The following is a 25,046-nucleotide window of genomic DNA, read 5'->3' as shown; positions in this document are numbered from 1 at the left end:
GAGTGTGTGATAGTTTGTCTGCCTGTAAAGTTGTGATAGTTTGTATGCCTGTAGAGTTAGTGTACAACCACCAAAGCCCTTTGCCCGTCAGAAAATGACAAGTGTTTCATGCTCCCGCTAAGGGGGCGGTTTCTGACGCTTGAAGGAAAGTACTGAACTTATTAAATAATATCTTAAAATCGATTCAGCCTGTTGGCAGAGTCCCCTACAGGCAGCATATGTTATAAGGAGCCTGCTTGCTGCAAGCCAGATTGCCTTTATGCACAGTGCCGTGGCCTAAGGCAATTGGGTGAATTCCGATTGGAGCGGAACTTGGTTTGTTTTTGGCTGCAGATGTGCGTCCAATGAAGCTACTTGCGCGGAATGCGGTCTTGGTTTGCGCAGCCTGCTGGATCGGCAGTGCAGGCGACGAGCGGGCTGCTGCGGCGACCTTCGCCAAAAGTGGAACTTGGACTGTATGTAGACTGCTAGTCACGGCAGCCAGTCGGTGACCTCATGCTCACAGTGGCCGAGCGCACGTTTAGGAAATGACGACTGGAGAGGCATCCCTCGGGCGGCTACGCGCTCAGCACACGCTTCTAGTTGCGCTTCCTGGGCTCTCCCGCGGACCAGAAGGACGCGCCGTGTGAAGCGGCCCCGAGTCCCACCTGCTAGCTCACAGTATTCAGCGGAAGGTTCCGGGTCCCCACACACGGGCAAGCGTGAAGTGTGTCATTGTGTCCCTGGAGATACCTAAGCCTGGATAGCGCGACCACCTGGGTATTTGGCATCACTGGATATTAGGCGTCCTGGTTGTACAGCATCGAGTTTCACAGCCACCCAACATCCCTAACCCGTCGGACTTCGCTGGTTATCTGCCATCCGTGGGTATTTACATCCTTGGCTTTCTCCAGTTCCAGTTTGTCTGGCATGCTAGTTTATTCGGGAATCGCCGCGTAAGGTCTTCCGCAGTTTAAAGCGCTCGCAAGTCACCGCACCGTGCTGCGCAAGAGGAACTGCAGTGGTTATGTGACTGGGGTGAAACTTCGCGCAGTTTTTCGTTGGCAACACAAACATACACGAAAAGAGGTAACAACAAATATTGGGCGATATGAGAAACGACAAAACTCTCTGGAGGGTGCTGAAATAGACGGATTATATTAATAACACCAAGAGGGGAATGGCCGAACCAGGTACGTGCGCTCGCGTTTTAGTTTCTTCTAAAAGTTTCTTGCCCTACTTCCTCTTTGCAGTTTCGCTGTGCGATAAAGGAGAACTAGAAAGTGGACTCGGTAAAGGCCAGGCACGGGAAGCACGCGCTATATTGGTAAAAGGTCTACATAGAGCCCAGTCAGGTCTTTGCACAAGTCATTTCGTGAAATATTCGTTTCTTTCAAAAATGTTTTTATAGCGATCAGGAATTATGATACCATTTATTTCCAATATTGAATGCACAATTGGAATCTACAAAAATACAATTCTGCACCAAACATACGTTTTTTCTTTAATAAAAAAGGACATATTGCAAAACGTTTCACAGACCACGAGAAGGACTGATGGCATTCTCAAATGCTTGTAGAAATGTGAATGGCATAGTGGGCGGGGCTTTCAGAACCTCAAATGCGCCTGTTGTTTCAAGATTACAAGACAAATAGCAAACTTGAATAGCTGTGGTCTTCTCTTTTGTGCAAACTGTAGGACAATATCATTCGTTCTTTTATAGTGTTTCATACGTCTGCAGTGACGTGCTGTTGTAACCTACACATTTAGGATTCTCTGCACCCCAGTCTCCATCTATCCTGTTATTTCTGTGCTGCTGGGTCCACGGGGCCTTTCTGTCTGGTGCTAACTGAGCACCCAGTGAAAGGTACTTATCATCCCACCAGCCATCGCAGTGTTCCTGGCCCATCTTTGACTCCATGGATTGTGAGATGAAAAGCAGCAGACTCTGACACCCTGGCAGTGCTTAACTACCTGCTGGGTGTCACAGGAGAGTGGGGCTTTTGTGTTGCCAGCCTAACCCTAGACTGTTAATCCCAGTTTTCCGAATCTGATAAGGTCCTTAAACCTGTTACCCTGATGATGCAATCTCCACCACGTCCCGTGTCCCAAGCCAAGAGCCACCTGCATTTGTGGTGTTTGTCCTTGTCAGAGGAGCCTTCTATCTCTGTCCTTCTATCCCTTCAGGTCACTCAGCCAGTCAGTTAACGTTTATAATCATACAACCATCAAATCTAGATATCATTACACAATAACATATACAATTATAAAATCATCAAATCCAGATGAGCTACAGCAATCACATACGGCTATTGAATAAATACATACACAATGGTAATTTCGATGCATACAAAGAATAAAATCTACAAATATTCAGCCGACAACTGCCTTCTGATGCGGAGTGCCTGAGTTATGGAACAGTGCAGTGCCCAAGTTATTGCCATGTCATGCATCAAGAAGCAGTGTAGCAATGTTCGTTTAAATGGATCTAAAAAAACTAGAATTTAACACCTGGCAACGTGTTTCCCTCAGGGCATAAAAAGAGAACAGGATCAATGTTTTCCAATTCATGTAAACAAAAAACACAACATTGGTCCTGAACCTCGTTCCCCACCCATCTTCCCACCAGCGCATTTAAAGGTAGATCATGAAATCTTATACAGACCATAATGGCGGGATAGTTTGCGCCATTCCAGACAGGGAGGGCTCTAGGGAAAGCTTTTGTAATAATAATGCTTTAGCCCTTATCCGACTATGATTGTCTACAGATTTGACTTGCTTTACTTGAGCCGAGACTTCTCTTGAGATGTACAAGCCAGATGATTTCACTTGCTTAATCTTGCGTTACAACATCGGCCATGATTTCTTTGGATAGGGGGGCAGTAGGGTTCTCCCACGTTGCCAACCGCTGTCAAGTAGGTGCAGTAATTCACAAGTCCAGACCAGATCCCAGACCATGTTCAAAAAGAGTGCCGTATAGTAGGGCACAATGCAGGAGAGCCAATAAAAAGGTCTTTTCTATTATTTGTAAATTTGCCAAAGACTCCGTTCCCCAGATCCCGGCCTGTATAGTGGCACAAGTCTGTACTTTATACACCTTGAGCAGCGTCAGGGGAGGAATGGCAACCTTTGGTCTGGGGGACAAGTGCAATTTCCGAGCCCATTGTGCAGTGGCTTAAGACCACAAAGCAGCGCCCCGACTTCTCGAGCAACTAAACGTGATACCGTCCTCTCCCGCCACAGATTCATTGACATTGCTTTCCTTTTATGCAATATATCTTTCAGTTATGTTTGTGTTTTCCCCACATATACGAAACCTAGTAACATTATTTCACCAGGATAATATAATTTGGTAAAGTGGGAAACCTGGTGTTTGAGCCCAGGTTTCTGGTGTCCCAGTTTGCAACTGGAAAACATTGTTAGAAGCCAAGGCAGGGAGTCTGCCTTCAATCTAAGAGCCAAACACGCACTGACATCTCAAAAGATCCATACCTGGCTTCCTGCCTCACCACCGCACAATAAAAACCATACCTGCCACCCCGTTTACCGGCCCCCCACAACACAAGAACCTCACTTGGCATACAGCCTCCTCACCAGTACGCATTATAGAAATGGTTAATATTTATGTATGGAGTAACACTATAGATTATAAACCCATATGAGTGAGACTTTCCCTGCATACTGTTAATAAAAACAAGGCACAGAGATGAAAAGGGATTTGCGCAGGGTAGCATATTGTTGTAGGTGGAGATTTAAGCCCTAGCTTCCTGGTGACACAGTTTTAAACTCAGCAGAGGAGACTTCATCTTCTCCGGTTCCACCTTCAATAACAGAACAAACAAAACGCTTTCTGCAAAGTTGTTTTTCAAAGAATAAATGAATGCACTGTTAAATAAATTTGGTTTTCAAAGCACCAAGTCACATGTGAGGAGCCAGGAATTAGACCCAGACACTGAGAGCTCATAGTTTTGGCTATAAAATGTTATTCAAAATAAAAGGGGATGGAAAATGCCTTGATGTCCCTATTCTAATAGGTGTTTTGCTACCTCAACCAAAACTAAGGGTCTATCATATGTCAAGATGTCCAAAGCAAAAATGTCCTGTGTCCAAAATCCTATCCGAGCCCTCACATTCCAAAAGTAGCTCTAAGGTGTTAAGGGTGATGTCTTTGGGATTGAAATTGCAAAAATGTTCAGTCTCAAAAGAACGATGTAACTCCAACACAAAAGTTCCCAATGAATAAAGTTCACAGTTCCAGAGGATGGCTCCCTGCCCCTGGTTTTCTCTTCAATACACTTTTAACTCTTAAGGAAAGGAGTCTTTCTTGGACTTCTCAGGCAACAAAAACAACCTGTTTGCCAAACAACTTGCATGCAAGTCCCAACTTTGTAGGATACCTGGTATACTCCCCCAGCCAGGTTTTTCTACACTCCGATGCAAATTGCACTCACAAGCTTGGCTTACCTGGTGTACTCTCCTGCCAGGAATTGCTTATATGATTCACTGTACACACTTGCCAACTTGACTTTGGCTGGTATACTAGCCTCCCAGGGCTTTCTCATGTGATTCACTTTATAAATCTGCAAACTTGACTTTGCCTGGTGTACTCTCCAGCCTGGGCTTTCTCATGTGATTCACTTTACACACTTGGAAACGTGACTTTGCGTGCTATACTCTCCTGCCAGGGCTTTCTCATGTGATTAATTTTACACACTTGCAAACTTGACTTTGCTGCATTCACTCTATTGTTCTTCCTTTGGAAATAACACGTCTCATATTCCCTTTCATTCACTCCACTTGATTTTATCTGTGTTCAGTAATGTTGCTAAAGCGCCCCAGTGTCCCAGTATTCCGGTGAGGACTCACAGGCTTTCTGTGGTGTTTTTCAGCTCCTATGTGGTAAAGTGTAAGCAGTGTTTTGGTGTCCCGTTTCCACTTTAGGGGCTCGCCGGCTTAGTTGATTGACTTGCATGTATTCTGCGGTTTCCGCTTGCATTCCAAGCACTTCTCTGTGTTTGAGCGGCGCAGATGATGCTCTCCAGTTCACATGACCGTTAGGACGTCTCTCATTCTCTTCCTCTAACTGTCTCCACACAGCAGACCGGCACCTGCTGTCCTCCTTCTTTGGCCTTCTCCCTGAGCTGGCTGGCTCCACGGTCCTCTGTGCGGCTTGTCTGGCCCTCGGGCAGCACACAGTGGGTGAAACCTCCCCAGGCAGAGTCTCTCTCCTTCATGCTTGTTCAGGTTTTTAAATGTCCCCGCACCTATCATACGCTTGCAACCACTAGAGCGCATTCAGTGTTTCTCATACTGACTGATCCTCATTATTCCATTCAGTTGCCTCATCCCAGTGCTTTCACATGTGTGGGAATTTCAGACAGTTCTTGGTATTTTCTGTACAGAATATTGGAAAATGTCAACAGTAGGTCCATGGATTGTTGAAGGGAGCCTTCACAATATGTCATCAAGGCTTGAGGAATGAAGGGGGTATCCGTAAAAGGAAAAGGAGGATACCATTTCTCATCCGATGATGTCATGTCACGCGCATAAGGTGGTTCTCCCTCAGATAGCCACTCCCAGGGCCCGGATTAGGAAGCATCTGCCTCACCTTGGCCACAGGAGTGAAGGTACCCTCAGGGAAAGGAAGGATGACCATATCGGATTCATCACACATGACAAAGCAACCTGAAAAAATATAAGAGAAGCCTTAATAAAAACATATGTTCATAAAGCAAGTATGCATCACTTTATCAACAAAAAAAGGGGGTTGAACCTGCCTTACAATCTAGTACATTGACATGGCGGTTAGGCACAGATCTCAGGAACAGGAATTCAATCTACTGACCTACCTTTCCACATTTGTACCTCTGTATCATTTACCCTATTTTCCATGGCCATCACCCACCCGTGTTCATCCTTTGCCCCTTCAGCGTCTTCCATACAATTAACATTCAGACTTCCCTTCCGCTTTTGCGCCATCCCTTAACCCTTATCTCAATCCCCTTTCTTCTGACCCCCCTTACTTTCCCACAGTGCTCAGTCACCAATTCCTTGTTACAAACCCATTTCCATTGCCCTGGCTCACATATAGACAGTAGACCACCCTGATTTGCTAATCAGCCTCTGTCAGACATGACGAGAATCTCTGGTCGAGATCTTTCTGGTAAATGTGGCTATGGGGTCTGCCCTTTACGAATGCAGAGCCAAAGACACAGAGGGGGCTAGGCTTTTATTGTGTTCCCAAGATGCACTTTCTTGAAAGTCAGCTGCATATTTTAGTTCATGGAACCAGAGGGAACGGCAAGGAGAGCCCATCTGGGATCAGGTGATGGAGAAGGAGTCAGATCAATATTAATTTGTGTTTTCAAGAAAGGTGGAGTGTGTTTATATGTGCATTTTTATGTTTGGTTTGTGTGACTGTGCTGATGTGGTTGAGTGTTTTTGCAATTGAGATGTGGTGGGCTTAGTTTGAGGTATTGGTTTCACAAATCTGGTGGTGAGAGGTTTTTGAAAAGTGTATGATGTCATCCAGGATTTTATAATTTTTGAAAGTGACTTCTGGGAGGTTGAGAGTCTCTATTTCTTCCTGGGTGGTAGTGACTTCTTGAACAATTGTTTCATGTGTCTTTTTAGCATGTAGTATAAGTCTGTGTATCATTTCTTTTGTAGGTGCTAGTTAATAATTCATCTCATTCTTTTAAACCTGTCAAAATCCTTTGTCAAATGATACAACTACGTAATCCTCATGGAATTCTTCCCACTTCCAAGTATTTTTCCAGTGATTTTACCTCCCACCATCTTGAGAGTTCATTTTTTTGTAATTTTTCTAATTTTTCAAATTGTCTACGTAAAGATTGATTGTTGGTATTGTTGGAGAGGGCAATGTTGCCCAGAAAATAACTGTTCAGTCTCTTCTTCTCGAGTTTGATAATTGGTTGTCATGTTTCGACAATTTAGTTTTGATATTCACTTTAATGTCTCAATATGACTTGGCTTGGAATCTGCCTCAGCCGTGTGTTGCTCAAATTATGGTAGGTAGAAAAACAGCCTTTTGATATCTGTTGGCGAATCCCTTTATTTTACGTGATTTTCAGTTTCTCCTTTTGTTGCTGGCTATATGCAATGGCTGCAATGCTGGATCCTTGGTACTGAGGCTGTCCAGTGCCTTGTAAACTATTTAAAAATAAAGAAACGGAGCCGATGTCTTGCGCCACTTAGATCATTTTTAATTGAAAATCTCTTACAATACAGATCAGCATTGACGGATTATGGTTCAATTTCACAATCCTATTGTTGAAATGGCTTATTTGTAATCTTCTTGTATCTCTTAATGTTGACTTGATTTAGAAAATATTTCACAATATTTCTTAGTGAGTTCCATGGTGAGTTTTAAATCACTATGTACATTTCAATTTTTCCCTCTTTCAGTTTCTCAGTTTAAGTGGCGCAAGAATTCGGATCTGTTTCTTTATTTTTAAAACGTGTCTGATCTTTTACCTATGATCAAAATTGTCAATTTATTTGCATTTATTGCAGTTTCCTATCGGACATGAGATCTACATAGATATCTAAACGCGTTTCTGGAGTGCTCATAGAAAGGAGAAAAACATCCTGTGCATCATATGGGGGAAAGCGCATGGGCAACACTTTTGTCTTGGAAGCAGAATCCCCATCCTGCGCATGGAAACTAATCTCTGGTATTAAGCGCGTAATAAAAGAACAATTATAATTATAACAAGCATGAGCAAACATTGTATTCTTCTTGTCCCAATAGACAGGGCGTCAGGAGGCCACTCCTCAAGTCCATCCATCGCAAGTTCCTCTCCAGATATTGGAAGTCAGATTGTTGACACTGTCCTGCTCTGGCAATCGGACTAGAGCCCACAACCTGTCCTGAGCTCCCCTCTTGTAGGCGGCACTACAGGCAACACTTAACTGACAACCAATTGACAATCGGCATTCCTGTTGCATTGCTGAATCTGGCATCCAGCTGTCCTTGCACCCACTCTTTTCAGCTTGGTGCTGCCACCGTGCAGCATACCATCCCCTCTATGCCCCTCAATGGTGCTGCCCGCTTCTCTCCTCAATCTGCCAGGAAGGCCCACTCACCCATCCAACGGTTCCAAACATACACCCACACGCATGGCCCGGCTCACTAACCGCCCTGGAGAAATGTCTTTGGATGACCCCAATCTCAGGGAAACGTTCAACACTACACCGTTCATATAGTGGAGTTAAAGTGAGGCACATAGGAACCCTTTCTTGCACAAAATGGCTCTGCTCCCTTGCAGGAAAATCCAGCATTACTTTTGGCAGCAGCTTTTCCGTCCAGCAGCAAGTCGTGACTTAAGGAAGGCATGCCAGTAGGACACTGTTATCACCGTCTCAGGCCTTTAAGACCTCACCTGCCAACACTTCAGTCGCCGCCTTTTCTCCGTATCCACACATGTCACACATGTGCAAAAGGCAGCAGCAGACGGACATGGAAATAAACGCACACCTGTGTCACCTCTCAGTACGCTTTCATGCCACGTTTTCATTTTTTTTTTAACCAAAGGTCTTGCTTTTGTCATTAGTGCAGCAAAAACTACTGGTGTGCCCAGTGGGATGTATTTACTTAATATTTGTTTATGTATTATTGATTTATAAGGGCCAAGAAGCCGTGCGCAGAAGCCCGGTGGCAAATGCGTAGGAAATACCATCCATCATCAATTTGTTTAAAAAAAATCTTTAAATTCATAATTAAACATCAATCAAATGCACAATCAGAGTTAACAGAGTTCATGTAACACAAGGGGCTACATGTCAACAATCTCAATGACTCATTAAATGAATGCAAGATATTACATGTAGAACAAAAAACCAAACCTAGGAGAGGAGCGAAGGCAGGAAAGAAAAAAGAAAACATAGCTTGTTGCGTTCCTCAGATGTGCAGTTGACAGGGAATATGCACAGGCTTTCACATATATCTCAAAGTATCGCAATCCTCTCGGGACCCCCATCATACCAGCAATCATGACACAGGGCGTTGGTATCAGACAATGCTCCTTTCTTGAGAATGCACATATCACCAATAGAATATGGACAGCAAGGACAGCAGTGCGTTCAAGGAGGTTTATCATCTGATGCAGCGAACATCGGAATTATAAGGGCATTCCAAGCCTCTATTTTATCAGTGGTCTCTCTAGACCCTCTCTGCAGGCCTGTATACCATCCTGCAGTTTCAACCGCAAGCCACCTCCGCAAGTTCTCCACCACACAGAGGGCGTGGGCCAGCCTTTGTCTTCCAGGTCATGGCGATTCAGTATTGGCATAGTTGACCTAATGCCAACTTGACCTACTCCGATTTGATCGCATCTTTTTGGTCGAATTTGGTAGGCCAAATGGTATATTTTAATCGAAAAATAGTTGTGGGGTGCGATAAGGGAATAGGTTGAGGCGGGGGAAGTCAGGGGGTGGTTCAGGGCTATTCCCCCGCATTAGGTCAAAAGAAATTCGACCAAATAAATGTGGTCAAATTGGCAGTAGGTCAAGTTTTTTAGGTCAAACATCCCGTCTTTGGCTAGTCTACATTTAGCCAGCGTACCGACGAGGTCCATTAATTTAACCGCACGCTCTCCCTTCCTAGGTCGGGTGTATAATTCTAGCAAACATTCATCCGTTGAAATGTAGTAACCCCAGCCTTCTCCATCACCTGGCTAATCAGTACCCAAAACCTTTGTATAACAGGACAGTGCCACATCATATGAAAGAGATCCGCCATATCAAAGCTGCACCACGGGCAAGTAGGTGGTCTGCTTATGACATTTGTATCAGTCTGTGTGGTGTCATCTATGTCCTGTGTAGGGCATTCGCTTGCACCAGCCTATGTCTAGCATTCCTAGAAACCCTTTTCACATATATCATAACTTGTCCATTCTTGCTTCTCTATGTTCCGGCGTCTATTTCCCACAGCTGTTTCACCCTTAGTACTTTACAGCGCACACCTTCCAGTAATCCAGTCTAAAGTTTCGACTCTCGTTTCCAGCCATCTTCTAACTCATAACACCATGTACCTTTCAGGCTCTACAGGCATGCCTTGCCATCTCCCTCTAACAACCTTTGCCAGCCTCATGTACAACAGGAACTGTCCCACGTGCTACCTATAATCTTCCATTGCCTCTGGGAATTGCATCAACCTACCATCCTTGAAAACATCACCCCATGTAGTCAATCCCATAGCTTTCCAAGCTCTTACACCATGGATGTCTCTTCTATCCTTAGCTATGGCCGCAGCAAATGGAACATGTGGGAAGTAGGGATCCCGGGATCCAAACAGCCGTAACACCCTCCCCCAGATTTCTCAGCTCAGTTTCAACAGAGCTGGCGTACATGGCAGGCAGTGCTCAGGTAGCCATAATGCCTCCTTCAACACTTGTACCGGGTACGCAGTCAGTAGCAGACCGTCTTTCCAAGCAGCCGACCCTTGGGGTGCTCGGAGACACCACTGGGTCTGTGGGGAAAACTGAGTCATTTCTCTGCCCTTCCCAGCCAGGAAGGTTACGGGGGCCACTTGAAGCCCAACCCCTGCTGCAGACAGAGTCTTGGGTGCCAATGTTCAGGCAGCAGGCAGGCCTGGCCAATCAGCAGGTCACTTTGCATGGCCCCCTAAAGTTGGTGGGGGAAGGTCTTGCTCCCTCCTTAGAAATCCCTATCTTCGCCCCTATGGCATGCAACATTCTGGAGACTGATACCCCAGCAGGCTCCAGTAAAATCCTTCTTTTTGGGCTCAATAGTTATTTTACCACAGTGAAGTGGTTCATTTTAAGCCTTTTGTAAAAGATCAGAGACTTGGTGAAGTCAGAGGACCATGCAAGTTTGGAAAAGCATTCTGAAATGGTTTGTCTTTGGGGTCGCCACATGTTCCAGGAGCATTTTGCATGACAAAACCCATACTATTCACCCCATACAGAAGCACCCTTGCCAGGGTATCCCTGATCAAATATTTACCATTGGGGTCTGGGTCTTCATGTGACAAGTCAGAGTCGCTATACGAGGATGACCCATATGACGCTCAAGATGAAGACTTCCTCCTCTTCCTCTGGGATTGCTGCCATGACCAAAAACACTGGGCACCTTACATCCACACCAGATCGCCAGCCTTTGCCTCAACCTGCATCCCTTTCTCACACAACCCATCATCTGTAGTCCTGCGCAGCTTTCCTCAACAAGGCTATTTCGCCCTACATTGGTCCTAGTAGTATTTTCACTATCCTCTTCCTATCCCCTTGCTCAAGTGCAGGAGACAGAACTGACATTGGCCATCAAACTGTTGCTCCTCAAAGACCAGCAGCAGCAAGTTGTATGTTCGCTATCCAGAGGTCAGGAACATTTTAGATAGGGAATTGTGGGTAAAATGCAGCATTGTAACTCCAGAGAGAGGAGAGGGACTCAATGTTGAAAGATGTTACTGTCATGGGGCTGGTGCCTCATAAATAAGTACTGGGATAAGAAGGCGAATGTGGACGATTGTGCATTAGATTTGCTAAGTTTGAAATGGCTTTAAAAGTGCCACACCTCGGATGAGATTTGGACACAGTGACATCCATTGAATAAAAGTGCCACACCTCGGATGAGATTTGGACACAGTGACATCCATTGAATAAAAGTGCCACACCTCGGATGAGATTTGGACACAGTGACATCCATTGAATAAAAGTGCTGCACCACTGTTCAATGGCCTGTAGATAATTGAGTAGGAGGAACTTGAAATCTTTTGAGCTAGCTGGGCCAATCAGACTGACCTGCTTCCGCCCCCAAAATGTGTTTATAATAGGAACATGCTGTTCTCATTAGCAAAGAAACAAAGGCATCACCAGAGGAGCAACACAGTGGGCACTGGGATTAACTTGACAGCTCTATATTGCCTGCACCTGAAGGCTCTATTGTGCAGTAGGTGACTGCCACCCAAGTGAGTCGTCCTGAGCCCAAGTCAAAGGCCTCTAACAAAGGCAAAGGTAAACTGGCACACACTAGGGCCTGATGGCAAGGTCTCCAACGCGATTAGAGCTTGAGATGGGAGTAAACATCGGCAGCCTCACCTTGGGCTTGTCACAGCTTGTCCTCCTTAAATATTGTCCAGTGTGATCAGATCACAAAGCAGAGCTTGGATTGCAGCATTTAGAGACTCCATTTTATGCCTGATGCTTGGCTAGAGAGCTGAAAGCTGTGAGAAGAGCACAGGAGAAACTAAGCATGTAAGCTTCTAGAGGCTAGAGGCTGGATGCCTCACATTCTAGTTGTTTAAACAAAACAAAATAGGTTCTAATGACAATTAGCAACCGGGAGGGTACATCACTCATCCTCCCAGTCAATCTGGGATCTCGGAAGGTGGGTATTACTACACACTATTTCTCACCTTCCGTGGCCCCTAAGCAGTGTAAGCCTGCCATATTCCTCCTGGTCTTTGCCTCCTACCACCACCTGCTTCTAGTCTGCCACATGCCATCTCCCTACACTCCCCACCAGCACCCTCCTGCTGGGTCCTGACACTACGCAGAGCGACTCGCATCTCTACCGTTTAACCTGCTTCAGTGGCTTCCATGGAAATGAGGAAGGATCTAGGAGTAGTCACACTCTCTTATTCCATGGATCTTGTTAGCTTTTGTAGTTTTATTCTTGTTAGGCAGAATCCTGTGCAGTGCCCTTAGGGACCACTACACACAATTAAGACTCCAGGTGGCAAATCAAGTTTTACCTTTGGTACAAGCCTGTACTACTATGTCAGAGTGGTAGCAGTGGCGGAGAAGCCAGGCTTATCTGAAGAGTATGAGAGCAGTAGCAGAGATTACAAAAAGGGACCACAATTACTGTGACTCAAGCAAACACTGACTCAAGGTTTCAGGTAGAAAAATATAAGTACATTTATTTTTAAACCATTGGTTACAAACACAACACTTCTATTAAACTTAAATAAAAACCACACGTTAAATATACTACAACTAACCAATTCACTTTGTACAGTAAGGGCTTCATTACACGGATGGCGGAAACCATGGCGCTATTAGCGCCATGGTTCATGCCGGTAAAATACCGGCACCACCTTGGCGGAAAGGGGAATTACCGCCCCATTCCAAGGTTGGCGGGGCGGTAATTCCCCCTTCCACCATTGCCCTTCCCCATTCCCATTTTTGCTCCTTAGGGCATAATGGGAATGGGGAAGGTGCTAATTACGGTCCCGCAAATTGCGGGACCGTAATTAGCTCCCGGGGTCCCTTTGCGGGTTGGTTTTTAACGCCTGCAAAAAGCAGGCGTTAAATCCCCCAACCCGCAAAGGGACCTCGTAGTAAGGCGGTAAGGATTTACCGGTACCAGTATTTTACCGGTACCAGTAAATCCTTACCGCCATCCGTGTAACGAGGCCCTTAGTCTCAAGGTAAGTACCCTGTGTTTGAATGAACCGGTGTTACGAACAAAACGCTTTACCGCGAATACGATTGCGATCACTTTTTGACAGTTCAGTCTACTAAATAAACGCGTATCCGTGACATGAAATGCTACCGTGGCAAAACACACTTAGCACCTGAGATACCCAGAGGGAGTTGGAGGCAAAAATCACAGGCAATATTTTGGTTAGGCAGGCAGAATCAAGAAACACTCCGAGACAGGAGTTCAAAAGTCAAAGGGCCGGAGCCAGGGTCGAAAGACACCGGGGCCTGCTGCCGAAGATCACACAGTCAGACAGTTCACGATTCAACGTAGCCAAAAAGTACTATGATATTGTCAATGTTTGGAAGCAAAAGTTATATGAGGGAGGGAAGACAAGGGCAAGCCTTGGAAATGAAGAAAAGGGGTTCACCCAGTTTCCTCAAGTGGAACACAGTACCTTGTTCCAATGGTGCAGCTTGTGCCCTGGTAGTTGTTCCTGTTGGTTTCCCGCAAACCCACGATTCCTGGAGCTTCGTTGTGAAGGAGGACGTCTGAAGGGGGTCTGCACCACACAGGGATGAAGCCGGCAGCAGCGACGAGGAATAAAAGGTGTGCTCCTTAAAAACAGGAGAGGCTCTTCAGATGGCTATCTGGACCACTACAGCAGTGTGCAGCGATTTCGACCAAGGAAGAGGTTCCTCTGGCTGTAGAAGATGAGCTGGTTATCCCCACCAAGCTCGAGGGAAGAAGACTCCGGAATGGATCTTCTCTAAGTCGTTGAAGGGAAGATAGCTCAGGACTGCAGCAGGACTTCACCGGGACGGGGTAGTTGCAGCAGCCGTCGTTCTCTCCGCTTCTCTTCGGTTCCTTGTAGATCCAGTGGCGACTCTCTGACTTCTAGCCCAAGAGACCTGCCTTTTATGCGAAAAACCCACATTCGCACAGCCTGGCTGTCAAGCACCCAGCAGGGGGGTTGTCCAGCCCGGACAACTACCCTGGCCAATCATGACAAAGTGCGACTTGGGTTTCCTAGGATACCCTGTGCAGGGGGTGACTAAACCCCTCCCTCACATTCAGCCCACCTAGACACCCAGGCGCCTTGAGGAGGGCGTCTGAGCAGAAGCCCGCCAAAAGACAGTGAACAAAGAAGACAAACCTAGTTTGCCGCGCAAAGTAAAACACAAGAAGGACTTTAACAAAATGAAATGGCAAATAAACCCAACCGGAGCCAAAAGAAAGACGATTTGGTCAAGCGGGTTTATGTTCGAGGCTAATATAATAGCCAAGAACAGTACCACGTTTATCTAATATAATCACAGTAGAAAAGTTAGGGTAGATACCACTGCCACCAGCCAAGTCTAAATGTTAAAAGTGCGAAACAATGCTCTAGGATGTACAGATAAAAAAGGGATACAAATTAACCCTTTCCAGTACTCCATGGAAGATGGGGTGTACTGGATCTGTGGTAGATTGACTAAGTAAAGTTAATGGTAACTTTACCCTTTTCTGGGGGATGGTAGTCACCTCAGAAATGGAGTCGAGGAAAGTCTCAAAGACAAACCTGTGCCACGGTGCTGAAGGTGCTGTGCGACACACAAAAAGAAGGGGGCTACTGAAGTGGTGTACTTCAGAGTCCACAATCACAAAAACAGGTAGAAACACATAGCAAAACACAGGTAAGAGTGGGGGAAAAGCTCTCACTCTTACCAAGTGGAAAGAAAATAAACTCCAGAAGTCCAGAAAAGCTGCTGGGGGACTCACTAGGTGAGGAAAATTAGCCAAAAATGAGAATTCACCCTAACACTTCTTAACATGAGACGCAGCCAAAATTCCATTTTGTCATGGCAGGGTGCTAATTGCTATAAGGCCTCCCTCCCCACTTTAGTGGGGGGTTAACTTGATAACACTGTTTAGGGCACTCACTTTGCAATGGCTGTAACTTAGGTGCAGGGGCAAAACCTGCTGCTAATGCCCCCCCCTCAGTTTGGAGGTTATTGCTTAACTATATCCCTTGAATAGTAAGAGTGTTCTCATTGACTATCTGACCAAGATAGCCTGCAGAATCGTTTGTATAGACCGCAGATTCAGAATGCTGTATTCCATACCAGCAGCCAATTCATTTCAACCACCTAAGCAGATTTAAGTACTAGCATAGCAACTTCTACATACTTATGTATACTATGTAAATTTGGAACTCCCTCCCCCACAACACTAGGACTTAGTCGTCCCACCAAAAGTTCAAAAAAATAATTGAAAACTTGGCTCTTCAACAAATACTAACCTAGCCCCATTGAATACCTGCATAGTATCTCATTAGACTGGATATTATCCTCGACTCTACCATAGTTTGTGTTTTATCAAGCAATGTTACTAATTCTGATGTGATATGTATTTCAATGTAACTGGAACCTCATTCCCCTGTAACCAGATATAAAGTACACTGTAACCTACGCCGTGATACCCCTGGGTTTGGGCGTATAACAAATGTAATATGTAAATAAATAATTGTAGCATCAAGAGTTCCACGGGTTATACTTACTATATGCAGTCCACCCAAAGCCTGTACCAAGCATTATGTGCACATAAACCTTGTTAGATGCCCACGCTTAAACGCCTGAGTTAATGGCCGATACTGCACTCGGACCTTTAGCTCGGGTTTCAGGCCTACTACTGCCCTGGATGGTCTTCAAACCAGGTCTATTAAGCTTAATTAAGGAAAGAAGACGATCAATACCAGGTGTTTCTGACTCAATTGAAGATGTTGTTATACTGCAGTGATCAAAAGAAAACTCAGCACACTTTGAAATATTTCTAAAATTACTTATGCCTTTTAAGGTGCGTTCCCTATGAGTTTATTTTTATGTTGTTTTTATTGCTTTTAGCGTTCACCTAGCTCAAGAGCAGCAGAGCGCTTTACAACAGGATTGTGCCAGAATTGGGTTTGGCATTTTATACAGTAACTCAGTACTGTTTGTGGAGGGACTGAGGGATTTGCATTAATTCCGCCAGTATTGTTGAAAGAGCCACGTTTTTAGTGTTTTGCAGAACTTCAATGGTAGGGGCATTTCAAGCTCACTTTTCTGTGCCAGTATAGAACAGCATAACATAATGGATTACCATAGTAGTGGTCAAAGCAATTGTAATACTTCCCATATCTGTTAAACCTAAAAACAATGTTCAGTGGAAAGGATCACAGCGGAAGTAATGAGAGGAACTGCTTGCAGTGATAACCATTCATGGACTTTAAAGGTAACTGATTCCAACTTTGACATGAACAGTAGTATCCGTGTGAGCTCCTAAAATGAAGGTGTGCCTCTCACACATGAGGTTAGTCCACTTCCCTTCCCGGCCAGCTCATCTGAAAAGCAGAACATTGACATCTTGCAGAAGTGTGAGGTTTTAGTCAGTTTCACATTGATCAGTGCTTGACATTAGTGGTAGAAAGCAGCCTGAGCTTTGCCAAGAATTGAGCATTTAGATGCGTAAAAGTGGGGACAGCATTACCGAATCAGCTTGCCTATTTCGATAAAGGAATTTGAAGCCACTTTGTTCTCAATAGCATTGAACAAAGAAAATACCAAAATATAAAGTGTAGTTGAGGAAAACTGGTGTTCAGTGGCTAACCATGGGATTAAGTAAAAAAACAGATATAGGATTTAAGTTAATGATTATTGATAGAGTTGATGCTGCCAAATGACAAATATGGTCTCAATAAACACTAGATAAAAACGAACTAAATTTGAATTCCTTTTAACCCCTCAAAGTTTGAAAGCATGAAAATGAGGATATGCTCAGTGTCTTGATGCAGACGATGAATACATTCTTCAAGTGTGGGACTAGTGTCTATTATTACTAATATGACCTTTTGTGGAGAAGCATGTAAACAGTTGCTAGTTGCTACCATACCAGAAATTGATTGTAAATTGGAAGTGCACATTATTGCACTTACCCATCACAATAAAAACAAGCACCATCTGTGGAAGAGTTTCCAATTAGGTTATTGTTAGCATACCAGGCACTGTCCTTTAATATTGGTATGGATGAATTCTCGAAGTAAACAGTACAGGGCTGATTCACAGAAGTGTTACTATGAGCAACTTTGAGTTTCTCCTGGAGAGGGCATACGAATCACAAAGATGTTACTCCAGATGTACGCTTAGTAAGTCAGTGTTAATTGAGTACATTCCCAACAGAAGCTAGAAGTGGCTTCTACTGACAGTACATGTCTGGCATTTTATATTACCATTATGAGAGAACAAGTACAGAAGCGGCACATGGTAGGAATATGAAATGGGTAAAACAAATGCAGCACAACGTTTAATTCCATCAGTGACCATGCTACTCTTAGATGGACTCTGAATATTCCTCCTTGGCCCAGGCCTAGTACGAGACCGATTTCTGTCTCCGTTAGCACTCGAGGTAATCGAATAGTGCTGAATGACCATAACATGGGAAAGATTAGCGAATGCATTAGGAGTCGACCTCAGGTTATAACCAAGTTTCTTGCTAATTATGGTTGGGATTTATCGGGCGTAGTTGCATTTGTTTTATAAGACCACATTGGTGAATGATTCTCATCCTAATAATCTCGATATCTTAGTTCAGGCTGAGAAAAGACGCTATCGTAAATGTTGTAAGCAGTTTAAGCTATCAACGTTATACACTTTGAAGACAAAAAGAAGCTCTTGGCACACAAGGGTACTAAAGACAAAAATTGGCGTATGAATCATAATCTCTAAGAACAATGTTGACTGGAAAGGCCTTTTTCAATTGCTACGTAGCAATGATGGCAGAAAATGCTGGTCTTTATTTTGTTCCTTTGACAGTGGTTCTATGGGTAGTAAAAATAATGTGATTAGTGTGGCAGTCTATCCTAGAATTGTACAACAAGCCAGGGTTTAGTCAGTTGCTAAATCCATTTGCTTATAGTATGTCAGTTGCTAAATCCATTTGCTTATAGTATTGAATTTGCTCAGGCATTCGAGGCTGATAATATAAGACTCATTATTAAGTCCCTCAATGGTTGCAGAGCTCCGGATTTGCTCACAAATGTTGTTTTCAAACCTGATGCAGAGTTTTGGGCCAAGGCACTGTCTAAGCTTTTCCTAAGAATCCTTAACAGAACACTGGGTTACTCTCTGCCAGCTGGCTCAAATCCACCCTTATCCCCATATTTAAAAGGGGCAATCAAAATGACACTGATAATTATCGACTTTTGGCCATGCTAGATATTAGTTAAAAACATTTTGATAGTATTCTACCGAGAAAACTAGTGGAGTGGGCTATATCTAGCAAGCCGTTATCCCCATTCCAAACGGGATTTCGTAAATCGTTTGCTACGTTGCCCAACCTTTCTACATTGCAAACAATTATTAGCCATTGCCAGGATGTAAACTATGGGAACATTTATTTTTGTTTTGTTGATTTTTCTAAAGCTTTTGATTCTATTTCCCATGGCCTGCTCTGGGCTAAACTTGTCAGTTGGAATATCGATCCCTCCCTGTTGTACTTCATCATTGCACTGTATACTGACACTACTGTTTCTCTTTGGGTGAACCAGCAGGGTGAAGTTACAAAGGTCATACCAACTAACACAGGTCTGAAACAGGGTTATGGTTTGGCCCGCTTTTTATATAATTTGTTCATGGCTGACTTCGGTCTTTCTATCGAAGCTGTCAATAACTTCCCTCCCCATAATTGGCATAGTTCCTGTATCTTGGATTGGCTATGCCGATGGCACGGTCATCGTAGACCGCACTCCAATTGGTCTACAGCAATCTTTGGATGCCCTAGCCGTGTATGCGGTTTGGCACTGTGAGCAGTGACAAAACCAAAATTATGATATTTGGTAAAAAGAAGAACCCGAAGTGTATGTGCAAGTGGAGCTATGGAGGGGATCTATTGGAAGTAGTAGATAGTTACGTATATTTAAGGGTGCCTCCCTATAGTAACCCGTCTCCATGCAAGTATGGTGATTATATAACTTTGAAAACAATGACGAAATGGCTTGTGATTGGGAGATTTATTCGCAAAAAGGGTGGTAATAACATAGAGAGAAAGGTTGAGATCTATTGCAAAAGTATCGGTCCTATGATTTTGTAGGGCTCTCATTTTCCCCACATCCTTGATTAATTGGATGGATATCCTGGAGTCTCGGTTGTTACGCTCAATGTTAGGGTTCCCTCCTTCTGTTCCTGTTGAGGCCATTTGTTGCGAACTTGGTATGCAATCGATCCGTTCACTATGGCTCTATCAGAGATGCACGCAATTACTGAAAGGAGCAGGAAAACTCTGAACTCTGGACCAGAGTATTACGGTAATACACAAACCTGAAAATATTGCCCAGAGGGTGAATTTATTTACCACAATGGTGCATCAAAATGTATTCGACATGATAAAAAAATTCAAAAAAGTCAGTTAATGACATGTTATTACACACTTCATTATTATATAACATGACAGGACAGCAAGGATATACATAAAAAATGGCTAAAAATAGTCAACCACAATAAGCATTCATAGTGCAACATTCAAACCATACACAACAGTCAGTGGGCCTCATTACACGGAAGGCGGTAAGGGTTAACGGTCACCGGTAATGGTACCGGTGACCGTTTACCCTTACCGCCTTACTACGAGGTCCCTTTGCGGGTAGGTACTTTAACGCCTGCTGTTTAGCAGGCGTTAAAAACCAACCCACAAAGGGACCAGGGTGCTAATTACGGTACCGCAATTTGCGGCACCGCAATTAGCGCCTTCCCCATTCCCATAGAGCCCTATGGGGCAAAAATGGGAATGGGGAAGGGCAATGGGGGAAGGGGGAATTACCGCCCCGCCAACCTTGGAATAGGTCGGTAATTCCCCTTTCCACCAAGGCGGTGTCAGTATTTTACCGGCATGGTCCAAGGTGCTAATAGCACCTTGGTCCTCCGCCTACCGTGTAATGAGTCCCAGTGTCATTCAAACGTACAACAATTACTAAAAGACATTCCAAAATTCATTAACAGTAGGAAGTGGGATATACAAGCTCTCCCCACAATCAATCGGATTATTTTAGAATTTTTAAAGACAGCAATAGAACTGATTAAAAAAACAATCTATCACAAAGGTGGATCTAAGAGAAATATATATATGTAGATCACATCCCTTTGAGATTAACTCAACCGGTTTCGACGTAGGATGTAGATTGGACAACGTCTTCATCAAAAAAACCTGAGTAGAAAAGAAAAATTAGGCAGGAAGTGCCAAGGGCGCATTTAGGAATATGCCATGTATTGTAAAGAAGCTCACCTAAATGTTTGGTCCAGCTACTCTGGGCTCTGCCCTTCAATAACAAGTGTCTGAAAGTGCCCTCTTGGTGAGTTGTGGTGCAACAACAGCTTTCCAAAGTTGTATGGACTGGTTAACTGAAAGACAGAAGCCAGACCAACAATAGTCAGCAACCCTTAATTCGTGAGGGGAGAACAGTGCTGATCAGCTAACAATACCTCATTGAGCAAAACAACTCCAAAGAGCGGCTGGAGCTCACTCGACTAGATTGGTAATTAATTGGCCAACATTCGTATTGAGAGTACTGGTGACGTTCCAATTAGGTGCTGGATGTACTAACTAGTCGGCAAAGGAGCTGTAAATGTATTAAATAAACATGCAGCACAGTGCACTGTCAGGGGAAATGGCAAGCCAACCTAATTGTGAATGATGCTAGGAGTGTACTAACTCAGTACGGCCATCTGGCCCATAGTCGAATCGCAATGCATGTAATACATGCAAAATGACAGGCTAGCGTCTACTAACAAACACTATAAAAGAAAACCAGATTAAAAAGAGGCTTACATGAATTCCAATCCATGCGCGGAACGGCGGCTCAGACTCTTCGAGTGTCCGTCGCAAAATGAATGCAGGTGACGTCCTACACAAGCGTCCTAGCCTGAATGGGCAGAAGTAGCCCAACAGCGTCACATGCTGTGCATCTATCTTACGGCAGGGCGCTGTAACGCGTGAAACTTTAAAAATGGAAAAAAATAAATAATAATAATTGACACTGGAGGGGGGAGAGGGCCAGGCTACAAAGTCAAGCTGCAAGGCCAGTCACGTAAGATGAGTCACATGACTGCCGATGGAACGGGCGGCCAAACAAGAACTATCTATGTGAGGTCAATTAAATTAATCAAGCCGATTGATGAAAAACTAGGAAATATTTAAATCGTCCCCTAGTAAAGGAAACATAGATTTATGCTTAAAATGAAAAAATGAAACAGAATATATTTTTGGGAATCAGAATGATACGTGCAACAAAGGGGGCATGGACTAGATCCATAAAACTGGAGAATGGGCTAGATAGCATTAAAATCCCATGATTCCAATGCGTTAAGGCCTTTATGGAGTGTTCTTAAATTAAAAATCCACATTTGTTCTTTGTAGGCCAATTTATTAGCTGTTTGCACTGGCCCACTGGCAAACATTTTTTCATTGCAAAACCATGTTAGTGTATCTGTATCATGGCCCATCTCAACAAAATGAGACACCAGTGGAGCAGTAAGTGTGTGCGTCCTAATCTTGGAACGATGTTCATTGATGCGTACAAGGACCTCTCTTGAGGTCTTGCCCACATAGAGCAAATGCTGACACGGGCATTGGATAGCATACACTATCTTCATATTTTCATTCCAATGGCTAAATCAGGCAATTTAGCAATAAACATTCTCAGGCTCAATGGGTGTGCAACTTATCTCAAGAAACAGTTTGCATCTGTGATAGAGCCATAGTGAACGGTTCGATGGAATACCAAGTTCCCAACAAATGGCCTCTACAGGAACAGAAGGAGGGACCCCTAACATAAGGGAACTATTTCCCATACAATTCTTGAGCAGTTGAAAATGAATGCGCTCGAACATTTGGACAACCTTGATATTAATATTTCTGAATTATTGTAATTGCCCAATTTTTCTCTTGTTTTAAAAAGAGAAATATTACGGCTGATATTGGGGCTAATATCGATTCGCTAAGTAAGAAATCTATATATCAGATGTATCCCGCGCAGGGATTTTGTCAAGGACGGCTTCATACTTACTTGACAAAAAGACTCACTGCTAATTTGTGCCTATTTGTAGTGTACTTGCGGCTCAATATAATCCCAATGCAAGAACATACAGGTAGATGGATTACATTGGCTCGCTGCTATAGACTCTGTTATTTATGAAATGCTCATATTGAAACTGCACGCCATCTGCTGACACAATGTCAGGCCCTTTGGGCGACATATTGGGCTCGTTATAAGGATTTTGTGCATCACATCACGCAATAGCTGGCAATCAATTTTGGAATAATCTATTTACCACTGAGTCCATTGTTATATCAGGAGCTGCTTATGATGTTTGGAATGTGGCTCTGCAACGAATATCAATTCGAAATATGTCATACATATAGATTGTCTTACTTTCGTCTGTATAAGTATTTTTAAATTTTTGTCAATGTTTGATGTGTTTGATCTTTTATCTGTGTTATTATTGTTTTATTAATGAATATTGATCAATTGGCTAAAGGTTTGTACTCAACCATATGCTAACTAAAATAAAAAAATGCAGCACAACAGGATATGCATATATGAAACGAATAACTGGATTAGCTAAACATTGCTTGGAAGTGTGCAGGTAATTTTTTATCATCATGCCAAAGTAGATCATTAATATGTAGACCTGGAAAAATATGAAATACTTTGTATTAAAAACGAATGGCATTCTTAGATCATGTTTTAGAAGATGATTAGAGTCTTGCTTATACACCTTTACTATGATCGAATGAACAATTCAAGTTTGTGAACTAATTCAGGTTCAGTTTGGTGTTCATTTTATCAGTTTCGCAAAAACATACTATTACAAAATAAATAGATCATTAGAACTCTCCTTCAACAGATACCATTCAGTCTCAGTTAACAAAATGGAAGTCATTGCAATAGTTGACTTCTTCTTGAATGCCAGCTGACCTAAACGCCTCATGAACTAATCAACCATGAATATGCCATTTCTTGAGCATACACATGCAATGTACTTTCCATCTGATGCTGATGGCCTTGCATGTCTTCATTGGTTTAAACAATGATCTCATCATCAGTGTTTTTTTCGTTGTGTTTGTTCAACATTAAACAAAAAAAATGTTTGTATGCAGAACTGGTAATAAAAGAACAGAAAGAAAGACCACAGACGAAGTGGCAATGATACAAGAAAGATCACAACTCTTGAAAATGTTGATGATTTTTTCTTTATGTTATTTATTAAACAGTTTTATTAAGGATTTTAAATGCACAGACATGAGTAGAGACGAGTAGAACTACATTTTTCATTATCAACGCATACCACTCTAAAAGAGTTCAACATGTACCTGCTTCGCCAGTTGAATTGGGGAGTGGAGGTAGGACAAAAGACAATACAATTTCCTTACAAACTTGATACAACAACTCAAACAAATAGTTGAGAAAGGGCCTTTGACAAAATCTCAGGTGCCTTTAAAGACTGGTGTAGCAGTGGACAGCAGGGCTATTAGCAGCCATGGCAAATGCCCAAGTGAATCTTTTTGAGAATGCTTGAAATTTGTTTGGCACACACTCACATTCTGACAGGATGAAACAGAAAGATGGCCACTGTGGAAAGATAAAGGGAGAGCTTCCACAAAAGAAGGAAACCCCTTTCTATGTCCCTGGCAAGGTGATCCGGAGCAAGGAGCGTTTAAGCTTAAAGAAACTAAGAAGTTCATGTTGCACGTCAGATCGCTTGGAATGCGACAGAGCACTGGCTGTTATATCCCGCAATCCAAAACATCTGTTGTCTCTAAAGCATCTCAAGGGTGCTTATTCTCACTATGTAAGGTGCACCCTTCAGGCGTTTGTCTATTTTATTTGCTTGCCACCACTACATGTCCCCTCAGCTTTTGTAACTAGGAACAATTTGCATTAGCCTTGTCTCCCTCTACCCCCTCTCCGTCTCCTCTGTTCTAACCGTTTTTAAATTGCTTCTTGAATGGTAGCAGTGATCCATATTCCATGAACTATGAAGACATCTCATGTACATTTTCAAAACTTTAGTTACCATTCAATTGATTAAAGCAGTACATTACATAATACATAGCACAACATATCGATTCACTATTAACCAGTAAGTTTAAGTTCATGCCATGATACTGTCTGTCCCTCTTTGGTGGGCTCAGGAGGACAGACAGTTAGTAAAACAAGTGGCAATATTTATGTTCTCTGTTATTACAAGTTAAATGCTCCTTCCACCAATCATCATCTTTCAGTGTGTTTGGCCATCCAGTTCATAACAAAATCTACATTTCCTCATTAATAAAGGTATAATGACATATATAAGTCACAATTTAGGAACAATATTCGATTGTGCTAACAGGAAGCTCACTGGGCGCTGATTATTACCAACTGTTAACATAATGGTAATGGTTTCCTTTTACCGTAATTCCTATACCATCGCCAAGTTCAGGACAGATGCAGAAAATCTTCACCCTCAATGGAAATATGGAACAGCAAACAGACCTGCTGGAGTCAATTCCGCGCAGACTAGAAATATACTAGAAATCATGTATAACCTTAGAATGAATCAATTTATGCCTATCATTCAAAGTCATATTACGGGTAATCAATCGATCCTCATCTG

General features: G+C 43.3%; 1 protein-coding gene across 3 annotated transcripts in view; it reads left to right on the top strand.

The window, feature by feature from the left end:
* Nucleotides 1–255: 255 nt before the first annotated feature.
* PIK3AP1 (phosphoinositide-3-kinase adaptor protein 1) overlaps nt 256–25,046 on the top strand; it is a 1,287,206-nt gene continuing 1,262,415 nt past the window's right edge. The window contains exon 1 of one of the 3 annotated variants that reach the window (XR_011268600.1): nt 256–1,172. Coding sequence is in view for 2 of the 3 variants with exons in the window: in XM_069610573.1 (XP_069466674.1) it covers nt 1,160–1,172 (13 nt within the window). In the remaining variant the exon portion in view is untranslated. The remainder of the gene's footprint in view (nt 1,173–25,046) is intronic. The other 2 variants (XM_069610573.1, XM_069610572.1) reach the window with 2 other exon arrangements.

This window comes from Ambystoma mexicanum, chromosome 8, assembly GCF_040938575.1.
Source record: "Ambystoma mexicanum isolate Mex_15411 chromosome 8, UKY_AmexF1_1, whole genome shotgun sequence".
NCBI classification, from domain to species: domain Eukaryota; kingdom Metazoa; phylum Chordata; class Amphibia; order Caudata; family Ambystomatidae; genus Ambystoma; species Ambystoma mexicanum.
This window is presented reverse-complemented; position numbering and strand designations above follow the sequence as displayed.